Consider the following 24540-nt stretch of genomic DNA (forward strand, 5'->3'; position numbering starts at 1 on the left):
TTATCTTTTAATACCAAGTGCTTTTTTGATTTCTTCTTCAGAAGTTAACTTTTTAGCTTTGGAATTTAAAATAATTGTATTGTTTTTTTTAGATATCTCTTCGAAATCAGAGTCCTTAAAAATTGAGTTTGAGGTTGTTTTCATGTGGACACGTTTTCTACCATCTAAAATAAATAAATTAATAACACAAAAACGAGTTGAAATTTACGTTGAGATCTATGTAATGTTTTTAAGGCTTTTTTTCTATTGTTAGATTCTTCATAAACAAATTTAACAATTGTGTTTATATTGTCAATATCCAATTTCTCTTCACAATTATCATTATCAGTCAACTCATCATCTTCAAATTTTTCATCAATATTATTAATAGTACGATATTGGTCAATTAAACACTCTCCCTGAAATAATAATAATAATAATAATATATATAGATGATTCAATTATTTTAACAAGACAATAAAAATGTTTTTACCTTTTTAGCTCTTTTAGTAGATAAAATATTACTAATATTATCATTATCTGTATTTTTCTTTTTTCTTTTAACAATATCCCCAGTCTTCTCATCAAAAGTACATTCAATAGCTGATGATTTAAACATTTTTCTTGCTTCATTTAATGTGGTACAACGAGATACTCTTTTAGTTTTACTTTTAACATCATTTCCTTTTTTATTTTTAACAGACAAATGATAATTATCTTTGTTAATATCTATAAATATTTAATTAGTACCATGCAAAAATAAAAAAAAATTTAAATAAAAGATATCCTAAAAAAACTTACCTCTATCAACATAATCTAAACTTTTTGATATTAAATCTAACGTCATTGTTAAAAATTTAAAATATTATATTATAAATTGATATCAAAAATATTTCACACATATAACATATACAATTCCAAAAGGTAGTTGAAATATCGTGTTAAGATGGTCTATAAGATTATAAAAAAAAAATATTATTATAAATAAAGAATTTGTTTGCATTATTTAATTTCCTAAAATATGTAATTTTATAGACGGAAATAAAGAGTATTTTTACTTTATTTATTGTCTCTTGCATAAAATTTGCTGAAATGGTTAATAATTTTGCATTTTTTACTTTCCATAAATTATAAAAATAAAATAATACTATTATAAAAAGTGGCAAATGGGTGTGGTGATTTAAATATTGTTTCTGATAAGGAGTGACTTGTGAATATAAATCATTGACTATATCCATAATATCATTTTTTTTAATTATACAAAATATTATATTTTAATTAGCATTAAAAGCTTCATTCTCTGGAGAGTTAAATAATTTATAATTTCAATGCTTTTGACTCTTCCCTCATTATACTAATATATTGTAAAATTAATACTTTTTCTTATATATTCATATTATTTTGTTAATACAATATCATAATGTTTTTGAACAAAAAAATTCTATTAATATTTATTAGCTTTGGATTGATAACTTTTATCTATACAATACCACCATCATACGTAAATCCAGAAGAGCTAAAAATAATGATTAATGAATGGGTTAAAAATGTTGAAAATGGGTATGTTTTTTTATGCTTCAAAAAATTAACAAAAAAATATTAAATTTAAGACTGCCATCTGTTAGACCAGTACGGTCTGACAAACCCATATCTCCTTCAAAATTTTTTTCAATTTTTCATATTTTAACACCAGCTAAGTTTTTTGATTCTTTGTTTACAGTAGGAAATGTACAAACGATTATGCCCAACAAACCGTTATCAAAAAATGAAGAAGCCAAAAAATTTAACAAATTAACAGCAACATTTGGAAAATAAAAATAACTCATTTTTATATTACTTTACTCATTGTAACTTTTTTCTTATGAATGTATTAAGTAAAATTATTAACGTTTAAATGCATCACCCACATGTTGATAAAAAAAAATAAAAATAATCAAACTGATAACATATTTTTATTTTAAAGATAACAATCAACAAAAATGTTTATTCCAAGTTTTAGACTTTTGTTATCAATAACAAACTTCTGGAAAAGAAAATAAAAATAGGATTTTTAGACGGCATTAGAGTTTGGTCCACGTTTACGTCCTGGTCCAGAAAGAGCAACGTTAACGAAACGTCTATTGTATTGAATACGACGGAAAGCACGTCCAACCTTCTTCTTTTTCTTTCCTTCTTGTTTAGCTACTTTTGGTGTTTGAGCACGGACTTTACCGGCACGAGCAAGAGAACCGTGAACTTTACCTCCGAGAAGTCTAGCGTTAACATTAAGTGTTGCTCCATGAGAAATTTCAAGTTCTCCGAGGCACATAGTGTTGTTGTCAAGAATTTTTGATCCGTATGAAAGAACAAAGTCTCCAGCATTTATTTCTTCCTAAAAAAAGTAAAAATATATGTATTTATTAAAATGAAGGCATACCTTAACGTTTCCAATAGTAGTTGTTGGAACTACATCGAGTGTAGTAACTGATCCATCGATTCCACTGACAAAAAGTTGCATGATTGAATCCCAATAAGATTTTTTTCCCTAAAAATATAAACTATATTAAAAAAAAAGAATATGTTGAGCATTTTAAAATATATAGTATAATTGGTACGATAGATTATAAATTAATAGAAAATACTTTTAAATTTTGAGAAATACTCCAAGATTATTTTTAATAGTTTATTAGATAAAAATAAACACGAAAAACAGAAAGAAAAATGAAAAAAATCACAAACTCCATATTCAAGGGCTATTTTTAAAATTTATACATATGAAATACTCTCATCAAGAAATTGGGGAAGCGTATTATATCGTTTTTTACTTATGATGTGCAGGATGGTGGATTGTATACTTATAGTAAATAAAAAAAATTTATATTATTTTATTTTAAAAAATATTTTAAAGGAAAAAATTATTTTTTTTTTTATTTTTTATGTAAATTTTTTTATCAAAATAAATGTTACGGTAAAGTATAATTGTAATGTATAGGTTATTTTTCTATTGATTAATATATATACACATATGATCTATTTAGTTACTTCTAAATTATATAAATAATGATTCAAAAAGATTTTTTTTTGTTCATCTTTATATTATATGATATTTCATTATGATAAGTCAAAAGACATTTTAAAATATAATGTAAATTTTCTTATTTTCACAAGTTTTCATCTATGATATTTGCATTTTTTAGCTTTTAGTATTGTTTTGTGAAACAAAGTATTTAAAAAAAAGCATAATAAAAAATTTAAGTAAATGTAGAGGGAATAATGAATATAAAAAATATTTTATAAATTTAAAACAATACAAAATTCTCCATTTATTTTTAATAGAAAATATTTTATTATGATTTCTGAATGTTTTCAATTTACATTTGTATAACTATAAAAAAAATTATATTATGTTTTTAAAAAATAAAGATATGGATCAAAGAATTTTAAAAAATTAAAAAAATACCGGTGGTTTATTTGGTATATACCCTCAAAATAATGTATTTTTGAATGAAATTACATTCAAATTATTTTTATCTATTTTGAAATTGAATGTTTTGATTAATCAACTTTGTTTATTACCTTTAATAGTTTTATCTTCGTTCAATGTTCTTGATTTATTTACAACCAAGTGTTTAATCAAATCTTTATGGCCACCTGAATCAATGTTGTTTATTTGCATGTTTTTTTTGAATGTTTTATTAAAATGTACATTCCTCAAATAAAAGTAAATGTACATGTTTCCTTTAGTTTATCTTAGTTTGTTTTCATTTGATATAAACTATTATTTATAGTTTGTAAGAAAACTTCATGAAACCGGTGCACTCAATGGTAATGATTTTGATGAGTAGTGTAGTTTTAGATGTATTCTTGATCTTGGAGGACTTGTTAAATAAAATAAAAACAAATTTTTTAACAATTAATTTCTCTTATGATTGGAAAATATTAATAAAATTTTATCAACAGTCAAATGGTTGTTTATGACAAACTAGAAATATAAAATTGATTATTGTTGTAATTGTACTATTTTAAACTTTTATTATAATCCATTTTTTCTTCTCTCTATTTTACCATAACTAACACATAAAAAGCAAGTTACATGAATATAACTTTTAATGATTAGTGTATGATTTTTTTTTAAATTCTCACAAGATAACTTTTAAAAAATGACCAATATTTTACTAGTACATTTCAACTACAAATCAAATTATCAAAAAAAAAATGTGACTGTTATCAGATAGATAAATTTTTAAAAAAAAAAATTTTTTTTTTATAATTTATTCCTATAAATTTAAAAAATCACAAAGCAATATTTATTTTCACTTATCATTATGTATCAAAAATGTACCATTTCCCTTTTTATTATCATTTCTGAAATAAATTTTAATATTTATTTTTTCATAGAAATGTTTATTTTTATTCTAACTAAAAATAGATGGCATTAATTAAAAATGAAGAATGTAAAATATGGAGAAAAAAAATATGCTTGAAATGTGATTTATAAATATTAATTAGAATATAAATAAATTTTAAATAAATATTATATTGTATTATTTTTTAAAAGTTCTTTACTTTTTAATGAGAAACAATTTTAAATAGTTTTTTATAATTCATATTAATAGTATATATTTAGAAGTTCATGTTTTTTTTAAATAACATTTGAATTAAAAATGTTGTTAAAAAAGTACTAAATAATAGTATGAAAAAAGTTGTGCACTAAACTTTTTTTTTATAACAAAAATGGTAACAATAAATCAATTGTTTTTTTTTTCTTATTGAAAGTCCATATATTTTATACACTTTATTTTTTTTTATATAATTTAAAGAAAAAAAATTCTTATTTTTTAAAGTACTCAAACTAAAAACTAGTTTTGTATAGGTTATTAATAGTAATTATAATTGTTTATATTTAATAATGAGCTTAAAATATTATAAAATATATAAATATATATGTAAAAACTTTTATAATTTGCTTAAGATAATCTACAATGTATATTATATTAATTTACATACTTTAAAACAAAATATGACTTTTTTTTTGTTAAACTTAAATTATACAATTTGAAATTTTAATTAATATCTCAATTCACATTATTTTGTTTATACTTACCTTTTAAAAATAAAAAAAAATGTTATTCTATTAAATGGTATACACTATAAAATTAATTATTAATAATGTTGTTATCAATATTTTTAATATACTTTAATATTTTAATAAAAATGGTAAATTAAATATGTTAGTATTAAGAAATATTTACACATATTAACATTTTAAGAATGTAATCCAGATTAAAATTAAATTATTTGTCAGCCATTCTTGAAAATATACAAAAGATTCAATGATATAACATATTTATAGGTGGATTTTCTACAAAAATGTATGATATTAAAAATGTTAAATTTGATTAGAAATCAAATATATATTTTTTTTTCAATAAGAATATAAACTAGAATTACAATAAATAAATGTATAGTAGGAAGTAAAGTTGATCCGCTTAACCAACCACAAAAAGTTAAATTCTTCAAATTGAGATATTGAACTACAAATAGCATTATGAAATGTTGAAGATTAAACTTGTGCTCATGTAATTTTAATAAAAATTTGACACTATACAATGGATAAATAAAATATAATGTAAATTGTATAGTTAATAATTTAACTTTCTTAAAATTATTATAATAATTTTTTTTATCATACTAATACAAAAATATATATATATTTTTATATGACAATATTTTATAGTTATTGTGTAATACATAATTTTAAGATTTAAAACGCTCTAATAATTTTAATAATAGAAAACATACTTTTTATAATATTAATTTAAATAATTTTATAAATGGATTATTTAATAATAATCATTTGTTTATCTACTGCCATTATAATACATTAATTTTTAATTTTAAATAAAATCAAATTCTTAAAATATTTCTTTGATTTATATCAATATTATTATTTTAAGTATTAAATGTCTATAACTTATTAATATTATTTTATAAAGTATCATATAATAAATTAATAGTTATCACGTTCTTTTTATATAAAAATACATTCATTTCATTAATAAATTTATTTATTTACAACTGTTTACACAAAATTAAAAGTGAACTTACCCATTTAAATACTATTATTTCCATCAATAGACTTTTTAAACATTCAATTGTCTTAGGCTTATGAAGAAATTACTATCTTCATTTATATTATATACAAAACAAACTGTTAGAACGATGTTAAAGTTTATCGTTAGGCGAAAAATTTTGTCAGCTTGTCACTAGATGAGAATAATCTTACTTAATTTTGTTTTGTTCTTATTTCATTGTCTTAAGATCATTTCACAGTAAACATATATTTATATATATATATAACAGTATATTATTATATTTTTATTATATATTTTTTTTATGATTTATTAAAATAATCCGATTTATTTAATTTATATTCATATAATTGCTTATAAATTCTATTCATTTATATATAAATTATTTTAAAATTATATGTTTTTAATTTGTATTAAGATTGATTTAATATTCAAAGTAATCATGTGTTTATTTTTTTTATTAAATCTTGAATTGTTATAAGTAGAAGTATTTTTTTAAATAACTATAATATTTTTATTTTCCATATTAAAAGAGTAATAAATATATATTTTTTTTTCTTCTAAAATTTTGATAATCAACATTAGAAAAAAAAAATATTGATTCATTTATTTAATACCCTCAATATGTTTTTTTTTATTAATCAAATATATATAAAAATCGTCATTTGCCAAATTACTAATGCCCTTTACAATTAACATCTGTTTGGTATTATCTATTAAAAATTTACAACTACATTATCTTAGTTTTTAACATTTCGATCATTTTTACATTTATTCATCTTTAAATATTAGTTAAAAAAAATACTTTTAAGGATAAATATAGTTCCTCATTATAATATAATGGCAATTATTTCCCACATATCTTATTGACAGAAGTATTTCTTTTATAGTAATAATATAAATAAACTTTTTATCAACATTTTAAATATATATATATATATATGTTTATATATATATAATATAAATCATCATTTGAAACCTTGGAATTTAAGGAAATATAAAACTTTAAGTAATGTGTCTTTGTTCACAATCATCCATATTTATACAGGTTTCCTACTTCATGTTGATAATATTTGACATTTTTAGTTAATATATAAAAGAAATTCATTATTATTTTATTTATCAATTTTATTATAAGCCTTTATTAAAAAGCTACTGTTGTTTTAATAATTTACATTTGTAAAAGTAAAAATTTATATATATATATATATATATATATAATATAAAAATTCATGTTTTTTTCTTTTGTTTTATCAACCTGCATGAATCATAAATATTATCTACTTTTTTTATATTATAATTTTAAGCAAAATATATTATCACCAGACTAAAAAGTTTTTTTTTTTATCTTTTGTAAATTTTTTTTTACCAATATCATTTACTTTTATTCCCTCTTCTTTTTATCATATGAATTTTATTTTTTTTTTTTTACCTCGTACATGGAATTTATAGAATAATTGATGCTGTCAGTAACACATTTAGTCGTCAATATCTTTCATGTCATTTATAAAAGCGAAGATGGTCAAATTTGATAGAAATATATATGGTATTATGTTGAGTATACTCATTTTTAGATATATTTAAATGATTGTAATGTTCAATTTTTTTTTTCAATTTATAAATATACAATTTCTAAGAAAAACATTTGTTTTTTTTTCAAGTATTAAGAGTATCAAATTTTTGTTTCTTTTCACTATAAATATCTATTGAAATATAAACAAAAAAAAAAAGTTATTTTATGATTGTATTAGTATAAATGATTATTAAACATTGTCTAGTCTTATTTCTTATAGTAAATAATAATATATTAAATATTATTTTTAATATTTTAAGTTTTAATAAATATAAGTAAAAGTAAAATTTTTTTTTATGATAAATCTTTTTATATTTTTTTTTTTAGATGCCAGAAATTTTATAGTATATATTATATATATATTTAGAAAAAAATTTTTATACAGTCCTCAAAAATTTTACCATATCTTATTTACTACCAATATATTTAGAGTTTGTATGTCAAATATTCATCGCTTTTCGCCCAGTATTAAAGTTGTTTGCAAAAAGTGGTAAGTCGTCGACGATGTTGGCGCTTTTGTCCGTCCGACATTTTGAATATTGTTTCATTTTTTTCCTTATAAAAGATGATTTACTATTGTTTATTTATATTCTTCTTTTATATTAAAAAATTATAGAAAAAAAAAAAAGAATTATATTCAATTTAATATTTTTTTATAATTATTTTAATAAATATATACAAAATATAATAGATAAATAATTAACAATATATTCTCTAACTACACAATTAAACATTAAAAAGACTATATCGCATCGATTTTACAGAAAGTTTTTATGATTGAAGATATATATAATATAATATGACCTATAAAAGAATGGACAAGATAAATGCAAGCATAACATTCAAGCTTATTCTCATATTAGCCTATACATTTATTTGCTAACTTTATTAGGTATATAGCTTTTTAAGCAGATTAATAATTAAATATTTCTATTCTTTTCAAACATTCTAAAATACTAATATAAAATTCTTTTGTCTACCTATTATATATAATTAACACATTTCTTAATGTTATAATTTTATTAATTTAATTATACTACTTTCAAATATAAAATTCTTTAATAATTTTAACATCAAATAATATATCATTTTTATTTATTTATTATTAAAATAAAAAAAAAAGAATTTCATGTTTGTTTTAACATTAAAAAAGATTTTCTTTTAACATGTTATGATTAAGATACTTTATTTTATTTTATTTAAATTTATATTTTTTTTTTCTGATGTAACATTATTTTCTAGTTTTATCATACAATTGAAAACTCTTCTATCTTCCTTCCTATGTGTATAACTGTATTTCATTATTAAAAAATACTCTTCTTCTTTCCATCACTTCAAAACTTTTATTATTTAAGAGTCTTTTAAGAAAAAGTTTAATTTTTAATTGACTTGATTTCTTAAAAACTTAGCGTAGTAGTTAATGAAGTAACTAACATGTTTTTAAAAATCACACTCCTAAATAATACTAGATAATATTTATTAATTTATATTTTATTTTATATATATATATATTCTTTATATTACTGCATAAGTTTTTTTTTTGTCTTTTTTTTTTTTTGAGGTCGCGTTAATTTTTTTATTTTGCGCACTACTTTTTTAAAAGTAAGATTTTTAAAAACAATGTAACTACAAAGTATTGAATATTTTGTATTCTTTACTAAAAGAGACATTTCATCTCAATATCTTAAATTATTTCTATGTTATGATCAAATATATTCCTATGAAAAGTTAGATTTTTATTTTTGGTGTAATATTAAATAAGAAATATGTGGAGTTTTTTTTTTTTTTTGGAATTAAATGTTTGTGAAATCAAAGATTATCTACCAAAATACATATTTTTATCTTTTATTGCTTTTTTTTTTGATAAATAGTGTTCTGTAAAAAAATTTGTTAGTGTTAATTGATATATTTATATGTATACAAAAATTTTTATCTTTTTTTTTTTTAATTATATTTTTATCTACAAAAAAAAATAGTTTATCTTTAAAGAGTATATTTTGTATTAATTTAAGGTATTTTATTTTTAAGATATTTAATTATTATACTCTCTTATAAAAATTTATTTTTATTAAGAATTAAAATTATATATAATTGGAAAATTTTGTACTTCGAGTATCTTAAGGAATATTAACCTAAATAGGCTTTAATTACAAACAAACTTTGTTACTTTAATGTTTGACATTATATATATACAATTATTATTACTAGAATTTTACAAGGCGCTTTACTTATGTAGCAGAAATTAATGTACTTGACAGAAAGCAACAAGAAAACACTATTTATAATAAGGATTAATAAAATTGAAATATATATATATATTTGTTTCATAATAAATTATTTCTCTATTGAGTTATTAAAATTATAATTATGTTAAGCTGTCACTATTGAATATAAAATGAAAAATGAGTAAAGAAATTTTATGATAAAAAAAATATTATTTATTTGAATTTAATATCTTACTCATCAGATTAGCTATGTGATCAATGTAAATGATTCGTTAAATGTTAAAAAAATATTTTTTTTTCTTTTTTTTTTGCATAAATATTATTTAAGAAAAAAAAAAATTTTGTTCTATAAAATTGATTTTATTTTTTTTAAAATAAATTTAGAATATTAGTTAATCAAATAAAGTAACGTGTTTTGACAAATCATGCTAACAAATAATACCAGATTAATATTTATTAATTTATATCAAATTTTATTGTCTTTTGTTTTATATATTGTTAAAATTATATTAGATTATGTTTATTTATATTTAGATAAATGTATAATTGTAAGATAGCATCTATGTATTTAACAAAATTAGTAGTAAAAGAAATAACACAAATAAAAATTAGGCATTTTTACGCTTCATAGGATAATACCTTTTAAATATAATATTAATATTTATGTCTTTTTCTTATTGATAAACTTTTGTAAAAATTTTTTATTTGGTTATTAATTTTTATATATTACTATTAAATAATATGATCCATGTTCTCTAAAATTTATTCTTTATTAAGTTTAGTAATAATGTTATCCTCTTTAGTACCTCAAAAGCATATAACAACAAATACTAAATTATGCGAAACTGCATTAATCACAGTTTATTGAATTCGTTTGACTATCTATTGTTGGGGAGTGTCTTATTTGATATCATTATAGTGGCTATTATCATTCCTCTTCGATACTTCAATTCTTTCCTGTCCTTCCAACTATTATTAAATCGTAATCCACTTTTGCCTCCATTACTATAATTAACCTAACTTGACGTTCCTTCATACTTCTTGTAGTATTTTTATTGAACATTTAAAATATTATTTCCTCAATTTATGTATGATCACTATTTTGATATTATATATATATAAAAATTTTTTTTTTTTTTACCATTTATTTACCTTTTATTTCGTCACATATTTTTTTTTAATATATAAATATACAAAAAAAATAATAATAATAGATAAATACTTTTTAAATAAATTCTAATCAATCATCATTTCTATTAACATAATTTTATTTCATTTTAGTGAATGCCCAGAAGACAATCTTAATTTTATTGTAAATAAATCTAATCACTATATATTTATTAGCTACCATCATAAAACAATTTTAATAATTGTTACTAATTATTAAGAGTAAAAATAATATTAGAAGATTATACATTAAATTATATAATTGGATTAATAAAAAAAAATTATGGCATCATTTCGAGAACCAGGCTCACTCAGACTTGAGAAATTAGAAGATCTTTTTTCAACACAATCTAACTTTTACTCAATTGAATCATTCTTGGATGCATTAATTTGTCTTTTTGATGAGTGTTGTAACTCAACAATTAGAAAAGAAAAGTCTGTAACAGAGTTTGTAGAAAATAGTAAGTTTTTTTTTTATTATTTAATTTTAAAATTCTTATTTTAATGAGGATGTTTTTTAAATAAATTTAACTAATTTCTAATTCACTTCTCATTATTTGAATTTATATCTTTTTTTTTTTGTTTATAAAGTATTATTGTTCTTAATTAATATTTTTTTTTTAGCTAAACCTATTATTAACAAAGTAAAATCATTAAGATTATGTCGAGATGATTTTGAAGTTCTCAAAGTCATTGGTAAAGGTGCATTCGGTGAGGTTGCTGTTGTCAAAATGAAAAATACCGATAATGTATATGCTATGAAAATATTAAATAAATGGGAAATGTTAAAGAGAGCTGAAACGGCCTGTTTTAAAGAAGAAAGAGATGTTATGGTTCACGGTGATAGAAAATGGATTACTAATTTACATTTTGCATTTCAAGATGAAAAAAATTTATATTTAATTATGGATTATTATGTTGGTGGTGATTTATTGACATTATTGTCAAAATTTGAGATACGCCTTCCTGAGGATATGGCACAATTTTATATAGCTGAGATGGTTCTTGCTATTGATGCTGTTCATAATTTAGGTTATGTTCATAGAGATATCAAACCAGATAATGTTTTGATGGATATTAATGGACATATAAAATTAGCTGATTTTGGGTCATGCCTTAAACTTCAGAGTGATGGTTATGTTCATTCTAATGTTGCTGTTGGTACACCAGATTATATTTCACCAGAATTATTACGTGCAATGGAAGATGGTCAGGGAAGATATGGAGCAGAATGTGATTGGTGGAGTTTAGGTGTTTGTATGTATGAAATGTTATATGGTGAAACTCCATTTTATGCTGAAAGTCTTGTTGAAACATATGGTAAAATTATGAGTCATCAAGAATTTTTAGATTTCCCTGATGATATAGAAGTATCTGAAGCTGCAATTGATTTAATAAAACGTTTAATATGTCAAAGAGAAGAAAGATTAGGAAGTAGAGGTTTAGAAGATTTTCGTCATCATCCTTTTTTTGCTGGAATAAATTGGGAAACTTTAAGAGATTCTGATGCTCCTTATAAACCTGAAGTTTCCTCACCAACTGATACTTCAAATTTTGATGTTGATGTTTGTTCACCTGATTTTACACCATGTAATACAAAACCACCAAATGTTAATGCAGCTTTTACTGGGCATCATTTACCATTTATTGGATTTACATATACTCATGGAAGTTGCCTTTCAGATAATAAAAAAGCTATTAAAAATAGAGATAATGATAGTGCTGAAGCAAAAATTGAAAGATTAGAAAAAGAGAAAGCAGAATTGTTAAAAAAATTAATGTGTTATACGACAAATTCAAGTCAAGGAACATCTTTACCACCAACAGATCCAATTTCATCATCAAATACTAATGTAGATGCATATGAAAAAATGATTGCACAGTTAAAGGATGAGGTACAAATATTAAGGAAACGCCTTGCTGATGAATCATTAAATTCCTCAAAAATGACAAAAGATGTAAATGTTGAAGAGTTAGAAGAAAAAATAAAAGAATTAAAAGATAAAAATAGAAAATTAGTGATGGATAAGAGTGATTTACAAAGAGAGTTAGATGAGTTATCAGATCGTTTTCATGTCCAAACAAATGAATGTAAAGAAGCAATTAAACATAGAGAAATAGCTAAACAAGACTATCAAGAGTTAAATTCTAATTTAATCGATGCAAATAAAGCTATTCTTAAAGCAGAAACTTCTCTAAAAGAGAAGCAATCTGAATGTCATCAATTGCAAGAGAAATTTGATACACTTAAAAGTGAGTTAAAAGCTAATACTTTAGCTATGAAAGAAATGGAAGCAAAATTAAAAAAATGTGAGGGTGAACTTACTGATAAGGTCAGTCTAATTGAAACATTACAAAACCAATTAAATTCAATGGATTCAAAAACAAAGAGTGAAGAAGTAAATATGTTGAATGATGAAATTCAAAGGTTAACAATTAAACATTCTGAAGCATTGAAAAATGAATCTGAAAAATCTAAAGAATCTATTGAACAATGGAAGACATTGTATGAAGAACAAATGAGAGTCGTTGAAGAGAAAAATGAAATGATTGATAAGATAATGGAAGATAAAGCTAATCTTATAAAAGAACATCAAAATCATATTGAAAGTATTGAAAACTTATATGAAAGACATATTAAAAAGTTGAATGAAGATTTAACTGATGCACTTAGTAAAAATGAAGGTTTAAGATTTGATATGGAACGTCTTGAAGAATCAAATCGATCAACTTCTTATAATAAAAAAGAAGTTCAAGAACTTTTTAATAAAGTTAAAGATGAATATGAACATAGAGATTTAATTGAAAATTACGTTTCTCATTTGACATCAGAAATGAATGCAATTACGGGAAAGAATAGTAATGATTTAATATCTGGTGATGAACATTCAAATGCACCAAATACAACATCAACAATTGATAGAGGTTGGGGTTCAATAAGACTTCAACGTCAAGGTAAAATAGCAAAACTAGAAGCTGAACAATCATTACAAGCTGAGATACGTGAAAAACAGAGATTAGCAACAGAATTAAAACGTGCAAGAGAAGCATTCCTTGTCTCTACATCACAGATTTCCGATCTCGAAACACAAGTAGCAAAAAGTAAAAAAGAAATTGAAGGTAAAGAAAAAGAAAATGAATCACTTAGAGCACAATTGCTTAATTTATCAAAGCAACTTATTGGAGCAAATGAATTAAATTCAAATTATCCAGGTATGAGATATTCTTTTGAAAATAATCGTTCAAATGTCAATGGTTTTTATGGAATGCCAGCTGATGCACCAAATTATGCATTAAGTAATTATTGTAGACCAATATCTTCAAATAGAGTTGATTCAAGATTAACAACTAACAGTTCTGTTCATAATTATTGTAATGCTGAATTTGATGTTAGTTGTATAAGTAGTAATTCAAGATCTAATAGAGATATATTAATATCACCACCACCAAGATTTAAAGATTCTAATAGTCAATCAAATATTTCAATTACCAATTCAAGTAGTCCTCAAATACCACAACATAAAAGTCATAGATTTGTTAATGTTTGTTTTAAAATGCCAACAAAATGTGGATATTGTACAACAATTCTCGTTGGTTTAGAAAGACAAGGTATATTTTGTCAAGATTGTCAATATTCTTGTCATGTTTCATGTGCTCAAAAAGGTCTTACACAATGTCCTGTACCAAAAGAAGAATTAAGACCACTTGGTATTGATCCACAAACTGGAATTGGTACAGCATATGAAGGATTAGTTAAAGTACCTAAACCTAAAGGTATAAAATCAGGTTGGCAGACGACATATGTTGTTGTTTGTGATTTTAAATTATATTTATATGATTGTGTTCTTGAAAAAAATAAAATTAGTAGTATTGAACCATCTATAAGAAGAGTTCTTGATATGAAAGATCCAGATTTTGCTGTATCAAGTGTTGGTGAAAGTGATGCTATTCATGCAAGTAGAAGTGATATTCCTAAAATTTTTCGTATTACAACAAGTCAAATACATGCATGTCCTGGTATTGATGGTAGACAGAATGGTCTTAATACAACAGGAAGTACCGGTTCTAGTAATAGTGGTAATGCTTTAATTGATGCTTCAGGATTGAGGCAATATATTTTGGTGATGGCTGATACTGAAGATGAAAAGAAAAAATGGATTACTGCTTTAAATGAATTAAAAAATATATTAAAAAGATCAAGATTAGCTGATAAAAGTGCTTTTATTGTTAAAGAAATTTGTGATATAACATCATTAGCTATGTTACGTACAGTACAATGTGGTACAATAATTGATAAAAATAGAATTGTTATGGGATCTAGTGAGCAGGGTTTATTATGTATTGATTTAGAATCAGAAGTATGTTTATATCTATACATATATCTTATTTATTAATATAATTTTTTTAGACATTTGTTCCAATTGGTGGTGAAAAAGAAAATCATAAAAGAAATGTTGAAAAAGTTGAATATAATGAGGAGGAACAATTATTAATTGTTATGACAGGTCCAGCAAAAGAACGTTTCATACGATTAATACCAGTAATTGCTATGGATGGTAGAGATTATAAATGGATAAAAATATCAGATACCAAAAATTGTCATGATTTTTGTGTTGGAAAAGCTGGTTCAGCTAACTCACCATATCATTGTATTTGTGTTGCTATAAAAAAATCTGTTTTCTTATATCAAATTGATAGATCAGAAAAAAGGCATTCAAAAGTTAGGGAACTTGCTATGCCTGGTGAACCACAATGCCTTACTATTCTTAATGGTTGCCTTATTGTTGGTGCCCCAAGTACATTTAGATGTTGGGATTTAATTACTAATAATCAAACAACATTAGTTAATTTAGAAGATTCTTCATTACATTTTTTGAATGAAACAACAAATGCGGCAAAGACAGTTATTGATATAAGTAGAATTAATAATTCAAGATCTACTTCTGATATCTCATCATCAAACTTAAATGATCAAAAAGAATTTTTATTAATCTTCCAAAAATTAGGTATTTATGTAGATGGTAATGGAAGAAGATCACGATCACAAGAATTAATGTTTCCATCACCAGCAATTAATGGTTTCTCTTATATGGCACCATATTTATGTGCATTTGCTGAGAATCATGTTGATATATTTAATGTTATTACTTGTGAATGGGTACAAACTATTAATTTACGAAGTGCTTATCCTTTGTGTAGTACAGGTGTCCTAACAACATGTTTAGTTAGTGATACACCATATCTAGTTTTATTTTCAAGTTTAATAAATGAAGAAGATCCTATTATTATACCATCAAAATCAACATTAACAGCAAAAAGTATGGCTAAACGTAGAAGAAAATTTTCAATGAAAAATAAGAATGATGATAATAAAGGAAGTTTAGATAGAAAATCTCATTTATTAATTAGTGGACCATCAAACTTTATTCATGTATCACATCTTGGACCTGGATCTGGTCAAGAAATACAACATATGATGGATGTTAAAGGGCAATCTTCTTCAAATACCGGTCAAATAGGAAATGTTTTATTAACAAATTCAGGTACCTCACATGGAGCAATTCATTCAACAACAGATAAAATAAGATCATTAATGCCTCCTATCATGAGATCAACAACTTCCTCAACTATAAGTTCTAACCAACAAAGTAGTTCATTAAGAGAAAGTGAAATATTACAAAGAAGTAGACCATTAAGTTCACATAGTAAAAATTCAGATAACTCAATTAACAAAGATGGTAAACAAATAAATGTAGAAGATGGCAATGATAGTTATTATTTGGAACCCAACCAATCATTTACAGGTGGTGGACAACCAATTAGAAAATCAGATATTGGTATAACTCTTGAACCTCCAGCAATATCTCCACCACCACCACCGGTGCCATCAACAAACGATGGTCAAAAATAATATCTATTTATGTAAAAAAAAAAAATTGGTACTATTCATTTTTGGTAGGGTCATTTTTTTTCGATAAAAATATGTAAATAAATTGTTGTTTATTATTTTCACGATTTCAATGTCAATTTTTTAATTATTTATACAGATTATTGCTAATTGTATTTGTAATGGATTTTTAATTTTATAAATAAATTTTTATAAGTAAATTTCTGTTAAAAAAGTAATTTTTTTTAATAACAAAAAAAAATTACTTTAAATAGATTTTTACAATAAGAAATGTTTTCAAGAAAATTTTCAAAAATATCTATTTATAGGAATCTTATTATATAATACTTTAAAATATCAAATTAAATAGTATAATGATAAGACATATAATTTTTAAAAATAAAAAATATTTTTTTTTTAAATTTCTATTGTAACAGGAAAATATTGGAAAAATGAAACATTTCTAGAAAAAGTTTGTGATATTTCTGAAAATAAAAGTAATCGAATATAAATACCATGGAATCGTATTAAAGACCTTTATTATATTAAGATTATATACAAGAATCATAATTTTGAAATCTTTTATAAGAAAAATACTAAAGTACAGAAATAAAATATCATTATATACAAAAGTATTATTATTTAAATTTTTAATATGTAATATTTAAAATAACTTTGTATTTATCAACAAAACATTGTATAATGCTTCTATATATTATGAGTAATATTATTTTGGGGTCATTTTTTTAATTCTTTTTAAAGTAAGTATTTATGAATTTTATTTAATACTTCACTAAACAAATAAAAGTTTGTTTTTTTTCAAATTATATCTTAAAAAAAATCTAATCAGATTTTTTTTAGATAATAAGAAACATTTTAAACAGTTCTCTTTAAAAGTATCATTAAATCTAGATAATTAAATTTATTTACCAACTTTGTATATTAATAAAAAAATTTCTAATATTTATTATCAAGAAAATCTAGACATTTTATAGTACAAAAAAAAAGTTTAAGATACAAAACATAATTTTTTATATATTTTATTACCTTAATATTGTAAACATTTAATTATCTAGATATTCTAGATAATTTATTTTCCTTATTTTATAATAAAATTTTATTATTTTTTAACTTTAAAGAAAAAAAGAATAATGTTAAGAAGTAAAAAAATATTAATATATTTTTTATTATAATGATTAACAAATAAAATAATTTTTTTAACTTTTTTTAAGGCTATTCAATATTAATAGGAAGAGAAAGATATGTTGCAAAGATATGAAAAAATCTAAAACTTGTATGTTCATTTTAAAAAAAAAAAATTTTAATATTTTTATTTTTTTAAAGTATATAAGTAGTGTAACATTATATTAATCTAGACCGTTGAAGGTAATGTGATATAGTTGAATGTACAAAACGATATTGTCCAACACTTTGCATCAAACTCATTCGTTGTTGTCTCATGATCCGAAGAATTTGATTAATTTCAAAGGGCTAAAAAAAAATTAATTATAATAATTTTTAATTATAAAACATACAATATTATTTTCTAGGCATTTTAATATGACATCAGTAAGTAAGAAGACACCTGATTCATTGGTTCCATCAATACAATGAACTAATATTGGTGGATATATATTTTTACGTATTTGTTTATTTTTATCATCATCACCTATATTACTTCCTTTACCAGAATCAGTGTATGAATTTTTACTTGATCTTTGTGATGAATTTACAGAATCTGTCATTGTACCAAAACTATTATCACTTTTTTGATCATTAATTAAACTTAAATTATTTAAATTCATAATATTTGAACTTTTTACACTAATTGTAGATGTTTTTCTTGTATCAGTTGATAGTGAACGTAATTTATTTGTCACATCTAGTAAATTAACTCTACCAACTGAACGACTACGTGATGATTTGTATTTGGTTGTATTTGATAGGCGATTGGTATGTTCAATAATTCTTTCATTATCTTTTAATGTATTATAGACATGTCTTTGGACACTATTAACAGTATCAAGAAATGCTAAAAATGATTCTGATGATAATGGTATATTATAATCATCTAAATCTGTATATTGTAAATGATATATTGTTTTTTTCTTTCCTGATTTTAGGCATTTTAAAATAACAATATTATTATATTTATTGGTACTTTTTAATCTTACAGAAAACATTGGTAATTTTATTTTTTCACCAATTTTTGTGGGCCAATATATTGGAACACTTGTTGAATTACAAATTTTTTGTATCATAACAATAACATAAACACCCTTCTCCCAAACTAATTGCCAAAAATCATTAATAGTATTTGGTAAAGGATTTTGTGTTACAATATAATGTAAAAATTGATAACCACCTAATGGTATACGAACATTACTAGCATTAATATATCCATCAATATTATCTTTAGTTGTTAATAATGTTACTCTTGTATCTTCATATGGTAATATATAATTACTTCTATTTTTATTTAAATTATGAATATTTAAACTAGTTGAGGTACCAGCTGTATGCCTTTTTTTAGGAATATCATTAAATTCTTTATTTAAACTAGAACTATTTCCTAATTTTTTTAATAATAATCTTAAGGTATCTTCTAATCCAAAACAAAGATTATTTTGACATTGAATTCCTTCCATATTATCTAATAAATATTCATTAATTGGTGAAGATGTTGTATTAGTATATGTTATAAAATTATCGGGTGTTGAGGTATCAATAGAAAATTGATCTTCATCACCATGAGTACTTTTTAAATCACAAGAATCTTGTCTTTGTAATTGAGAACGTTTTCGCTAAAAAAAATATATAAATAAATATATATAAAACTTTAATAATAATAAAAAAAAAAAGAATAATATTTATATTGAAATATAAATATATATATATATATAAAATTTATAATAAAAATATATTTAAATGACATGTTTATGTTAAATATATGTATAACTCTTAATGGTGTATAAATAGAGACTTAAAGATTATGTTAAGGTAAATAACATCTAATGCTATATGTTAAAAATTGAACTTTTATAAAAGTTATGTTAAATTATTATATTAAAATTTTTCAAAAAAAAAAAAATATACATATATATATATGTATATATATATTAATATTATCATAGAAAGAATAATAATTAATAAAAATTTACCTATAAAAATATTTTATATTTATATGTAGCTAATATTATAGGGTAAGTATAATTAAATTATGGAAAAAAATTATGTATAAATGATTTAAATAAAATTATATGTTATTTAAAAGTATTAAATTATAATAATACATAAAATGCACTTGATGATAAAAATTTTATTCATTCTTTTATAAAAATATATCATAAATTTATACCATTTATATATATTTATGAAAATGACGATGATGTAATATATAATGTATAGATGAAAAATAGTTGAATAAGATGATTTAGGAAAAACGATTATGGTTGAAAAAAATGACATTTTTACGATACTTAATAATAAATAATAGAAGAATTATAAATTGTATGTTAATCATACTAGATAAAATAAAATTTCAATTAAAAAAAAAAGAGAAAATCACATTATACTTTTTAAGATAATTTTTTAAATAATTATTTCAAACTACTTTTGATGAGAAAATCTAAATATTCTTATTAATATTAAAGATATTTTCAATGAATATTGAAAATGGTATACTCAAATATTTATTTGTTTTTACTTTAATATTAATAAATGACATGCTAATAAATTATTCTTAAAGCAAGTAGTAACTTGTTTTCTTAATCTGATAACCTAATATAATTATTCTTTCTATTTGCTTCTTAAGTTAATCTTTAATATAAAGACTTACCTGTAATAAATTTTCATCACGAGTACTGGATATAACTAAGTTTCTACTTTCATCAATTGTATCAAAATGATATCTTGTACCATGTCCTATTTCTTTTTCATTATCATTGTCTGTATAATCATCTTCATCATTATCTTTCTTATCATTATATTCATCTTCCAATGAAGATGTCATTATCTTTTCATTATGATTATATTGGTCTGTTGAAAGGGAATCTCTACCTGAATCTATATTATCTCCTTGATATTGATGTTGTTTATCATGATAAAATGTATAATGAGATATTAAATTATCAAAATTATTAGATGATGGTAAAATAATTGATCTGGATGGTAATGGAGATGGGTGAGTATATTTTTGACCAATTATTGGTGCTGAATATTTTTTTGAAACAATTACTGGAGACATAATATGTGGTGGTGATGATGATGATGAAATTATATTACTATTATTATGATGTGATACTTTTAATGATGAAATACCCATTCTGGGATGTTTAATTGTAGCCAAATTTGGTGTTGATCGAAATTTATTACCTTGTTTTTGAAAATGAACATGAATACTATTATTATCTTCAAATGAATCAGAACTACGTGAATAAAAGTTAACTGAACCATTTTGTTTTGCCTTTGCAGCCCCAGCAGCCATTAAATTTGCCCTCCTACCCCTGTCAGAAGATCTTTTTATAAATTTTAAATGTGATCCTTCAGAATCATTTGATTGATTATTATGATTTCTTGTTATTAAATTAATTTCAGGTGATGATCCTATAAGTTTATGTTTATTATTTTCATAATCATTCATACGTATAGATGGTAGTTGTTGTGATATAATTTCATTTCCAATAATTCCTTTAATTCCATTATTTGTATTTTTAGATATTGAGGTAGAAGAATGACTATAGGATGATGACTTTAATGATAAATGATCATTCCTAAATGCCATTGATAATTGTTGAGGAGAGACATTTTCAATAATTTCTCCTGTATTACTAATTTTATGATTTAAATTATTATTATTAAAAGTTGATGTTTGTATTGTTATTTTTGAATTATCAACAAAAACAATCATTTCATCATCTAAATTTCCTATTTCAATGGGTAAATTTTTTTGTATAATAGCAATTGTTGTTGAATATTTATATTGCCAATTAAAAATGATAGATGAATATTTAGCTGATGTGGTGTCTTCAAATAAATATTGATATGTATTTCCTTGTTTTATTTTAATTATTAAATTTCTTTTAGAAGATGTTATATTTTTTATATCAAACCATGATATAAATATATTATCTGTATGATATTTTTTAACAATAATTCCATTAAAAGAATATCCAATTGATGTTTCTGTACTATCATCATCTTTACAATAAAAATATTCTTCACCATAACCTGGTGATGAGGCAACATCAGCAAGATATAATATTGCAGCTTGTGAACTATTCATTGATGTTAATCGTTCATATAATGTTAATATTTGTAACAAATATTCATCACCAACCTGTCCATTTTTAATAAAATGAAATGGTAGTAATTGTAAAGTTTTAAGAAATTCTAAAGTATGAAAATGTGGATCATAATCACCATATTCAACTTGTAAAGAATATGCAGCAAGTGTTAAATATTTTTCAATGTCAATTATAAATTTACCATTTATAACATCATTCTTAATAAGATAAAAATAGATACTTCTACTCATTTGATCACACAACACACTAGGATTTACCGTCCAATATAATATTGCTAATTGAATGTGTCTTGGTTTACATGCATATTTATCTAATTGTTTTTTAACTGGTTTATCAAATTCTAACCAACGAAATATTCTTTTATCTGGATCATTACATTTTAATTGATATTTAAATCCATAAAATTCTGGCTAAAATAATGAAATTAATGATTCATAAATTTTTAAAAGAAAAAGAAAGATACCTGCTCAAGATTAACTTTTTGTTGTAAAAATTCTATTATTGTAAAAGGTGTTGATTCAGAATTTAAGGTACATTGACATAATGATCTATCACTAATAAATATTGTTACAACAAAAATATCTTGACTTATTTCATATTTTCCATACTTTCTTCCCAATTTTAATTTTAATGGATTAAGAATCATTTTTATTATGATAAAAATATTTAAATCATATAATAGATATATGTTTCTTAATATTTTAATGAAACAATTTTTACTATTATTTGTAAAATTTAAAAGTCAAAAAAATGTATCTTTTTTTTTTATTTGGAAAAATTATATTAAAATCAAAGTAATAATATTAGAACATAATAGAATATTTAATTCTTTAAATTAATTATATTTTATTCTGTAAATGTTATAGTGGGTTAAAAAAATATCAAATCAAAGAACATTAAATAAAAATTAAAACAAATATAAGAAATATAAAAAAAATATCATTTAATGATTGATTTTTGTAATATATCATTAATAATCAAAAACAAAATCTCTTTAGGTAAAAATTTTTCTTATATAAACAAGATTAAAAAAGTATTAAAAAAAAAAAAAGAGAAGAGAAGAGGAAAATAAAATTTCACATAATAGATGAATAATAATAATAGAATGTTAACAATTTATTTGTTGTTTTTTTTTTTTGAAAAGAATTATTTTTAATGATATAATTAAATATATTTTAATAATTTATTCAATCAATGTAAGAAATATAATGATATTTAAAGATAGGAAGATATTAATAAGTTAGTGAAAGTATTTAAAGAATCATAACTATTATAAAAGCATCTTTAACCTTATGAAAATTGCGCAAATAGTTATCTATCATTATTATTAACATACTATTTATATATTTTTAACGAAGGTATTGGTAGACTTTATGTATGTATGTGATAAAGACAAAATTTATATTGTACATATATTTATATTTTACCTTTACTTAATGAATTGAACATTTAATTAGTAAATAAAAGAAATTAATATTTTAAATTTTTATATAATTTAGTTTAAATGATAAGATTAGTTATATCATAAGTGGTACTTGTTTTGTAATCATTAAAAACTTTCTTTTCATTAACAGATTACATTAACATTTATTTGTTTATTCTAGTTTATTTTATATTATATAAAATAAATATTTTTAATAGATTAAGTATAATATATATATAAAAAAAAAATAATTAGGATGATTAAAATAAATGTACTATGAAACAGTTCTTTTTAAATGAGATTTTAAAATATTTTTGTGGGAATTCTAATAAAAGTACCAATACAAGGACGATTATCAATTACTATAATATTACATCTAATGATGGCATTCATTTCTTAATTATCTATATCTACATATATATATATATATATATCTTTTAAAAATTTTCTTTATTTAAATATAAATCTTTATAAATCAGTTCAAAGTAATTAATATAAAAAGAATTTTTATAGAAGGTCGGAGAAACAAAAAAAATAAAATAAAAAGTATTTAAATGAAAAAAAAAAATCAGATAAAAATCACAAAAAAAAGATATAAAAAAATTTTTTTACATATAAATATATAGTTAAAAAACAATAATGTATGATTGAACAGCTGTAACATGTGCTTAATAATATGTCTAATGCGTTGATATAATAATTGTGTTACTACTCTTTTTTATACATGGCCAATTATTACCTTTAATTAAAGGTCATCTAAAGGTCAGTTAAAAAGGCTTGGACTTATATTTATATTAGGAACATATAAACAAAAAAAAAGTAAAAAAATACAATGTTTTGTTTAAATAGGTATACATTTATAATATTTACAAATGTGATAACAAAATAATAACAAACTTCAATAGTAAA

At 21.7% G+C, this 24540-nt stretch overlaps 5 protein-coding genes across 5 annotated transcripts; 2 read left to right on the forward strand and 3 right to left on the reverse strand.

Annotated features, from left to right (window-relative positions):
• Positions 1–826, reverse strand: SRAE_1000088700 (Hypothetical protein; the record flags this gene model as incomplete). Its single annotated transcript, XM_024647775.1, has 4 exons — positions 1–164; positions 209–398; positions 473–708; positions 781–826. 4 exons carry the CDS (start codon positions 824–826, stop codon positions 1–3), a joined length of 636 nt encoding a protein of 211 aa, XP_024501819.1.
• Positions 827–1504: 678 nt separating this feature from the next.
• Positions 1505–1794, forward strand: SRAE_1000088800 (Hypothetical protein; the record flags this gene model as incomplete). Its single annotated transcript, XM_024647776.1, has 2 exons — positions 1505–1539; positions 1590–1794. The coding sequence occupies 2 exons, from the start codon at positions 1505–1507 to the stop codon at positions 1792–1794; spliced, it is 240 nt and encodes a 79-aa protein (XP_024501820.1).
• Positions 1795–2029: 235 nt separating this feature from the next.
• SRAE_1000088900 (Ubiquitin-like domain and Ribosomal protein S30 family-containing protein) lies at positions 2030–2476 on the reverse strand (the record flags this gene model as incomplete). The annotated part of the gene is made up of 2 exons (XM_024647777.1): positions 2030–2350; positions 2396–2476. 2 exons carry the CDS (start codon positions 2474–2476, stop codon positions 2030–2032), a joined length of 402 nt encoding a protein of 133 aa, XP_024501821.1.
• Positions 2477–11298: 8822 nt separating this feature from the next.
• SRAE_1000089000 (Serine/threonine-protein kinase MRCK gamma) lies at positions 11299–16926 on the forward strand (the record flags this gene model as incomplete). Its single annotated transcript, XM_024647778.1, has 3 exons — positions 11299–11476; positions 11640–15373; positions 15424–16926. The coding sequence occupies 3 exons, from the start codon at positions 11299–11301 to the stop codon at positions 16924–16926; spliced, it is 5415 nt and encodes a 1804-aa protein (XP_024501822.1).
• A 1338-nt stretch (positions 16927–18264) lies between these two features.
• Positions 18265–22854, reverse strand: SRAE_1000089100 (Pez; the record flags this gene model as incomplete). Its single annotated transcript, XM_024647779.1, has 5 exons — positions 18265–18393; positions 18438–19706; positions 20741–21507; positions 21547–22618; positions 22672–22854. 5 exons carry the CDS (start codon positions 22852–22854, stop codon positions 18265–18267), a joined length of 3420 nt encoding a protein of 1139 aa, XP_024501823.1.
• Positions 22855–24540: the final 1686 nt, after the last annotated feature.

Source organism: Strongyloides ratti (genome assembly GCF_001040885.1).
Source record: "Strongyloides ratti genome assembly S_ratti_ED321, chromosome : 1".
NCBI classification, from domain to species: Eukaryota; Metazoa; Nematoda; class Chromadorea; order Rhabditida; family Strongyloididae; genus Strongyloides; species Strongyloides ratti.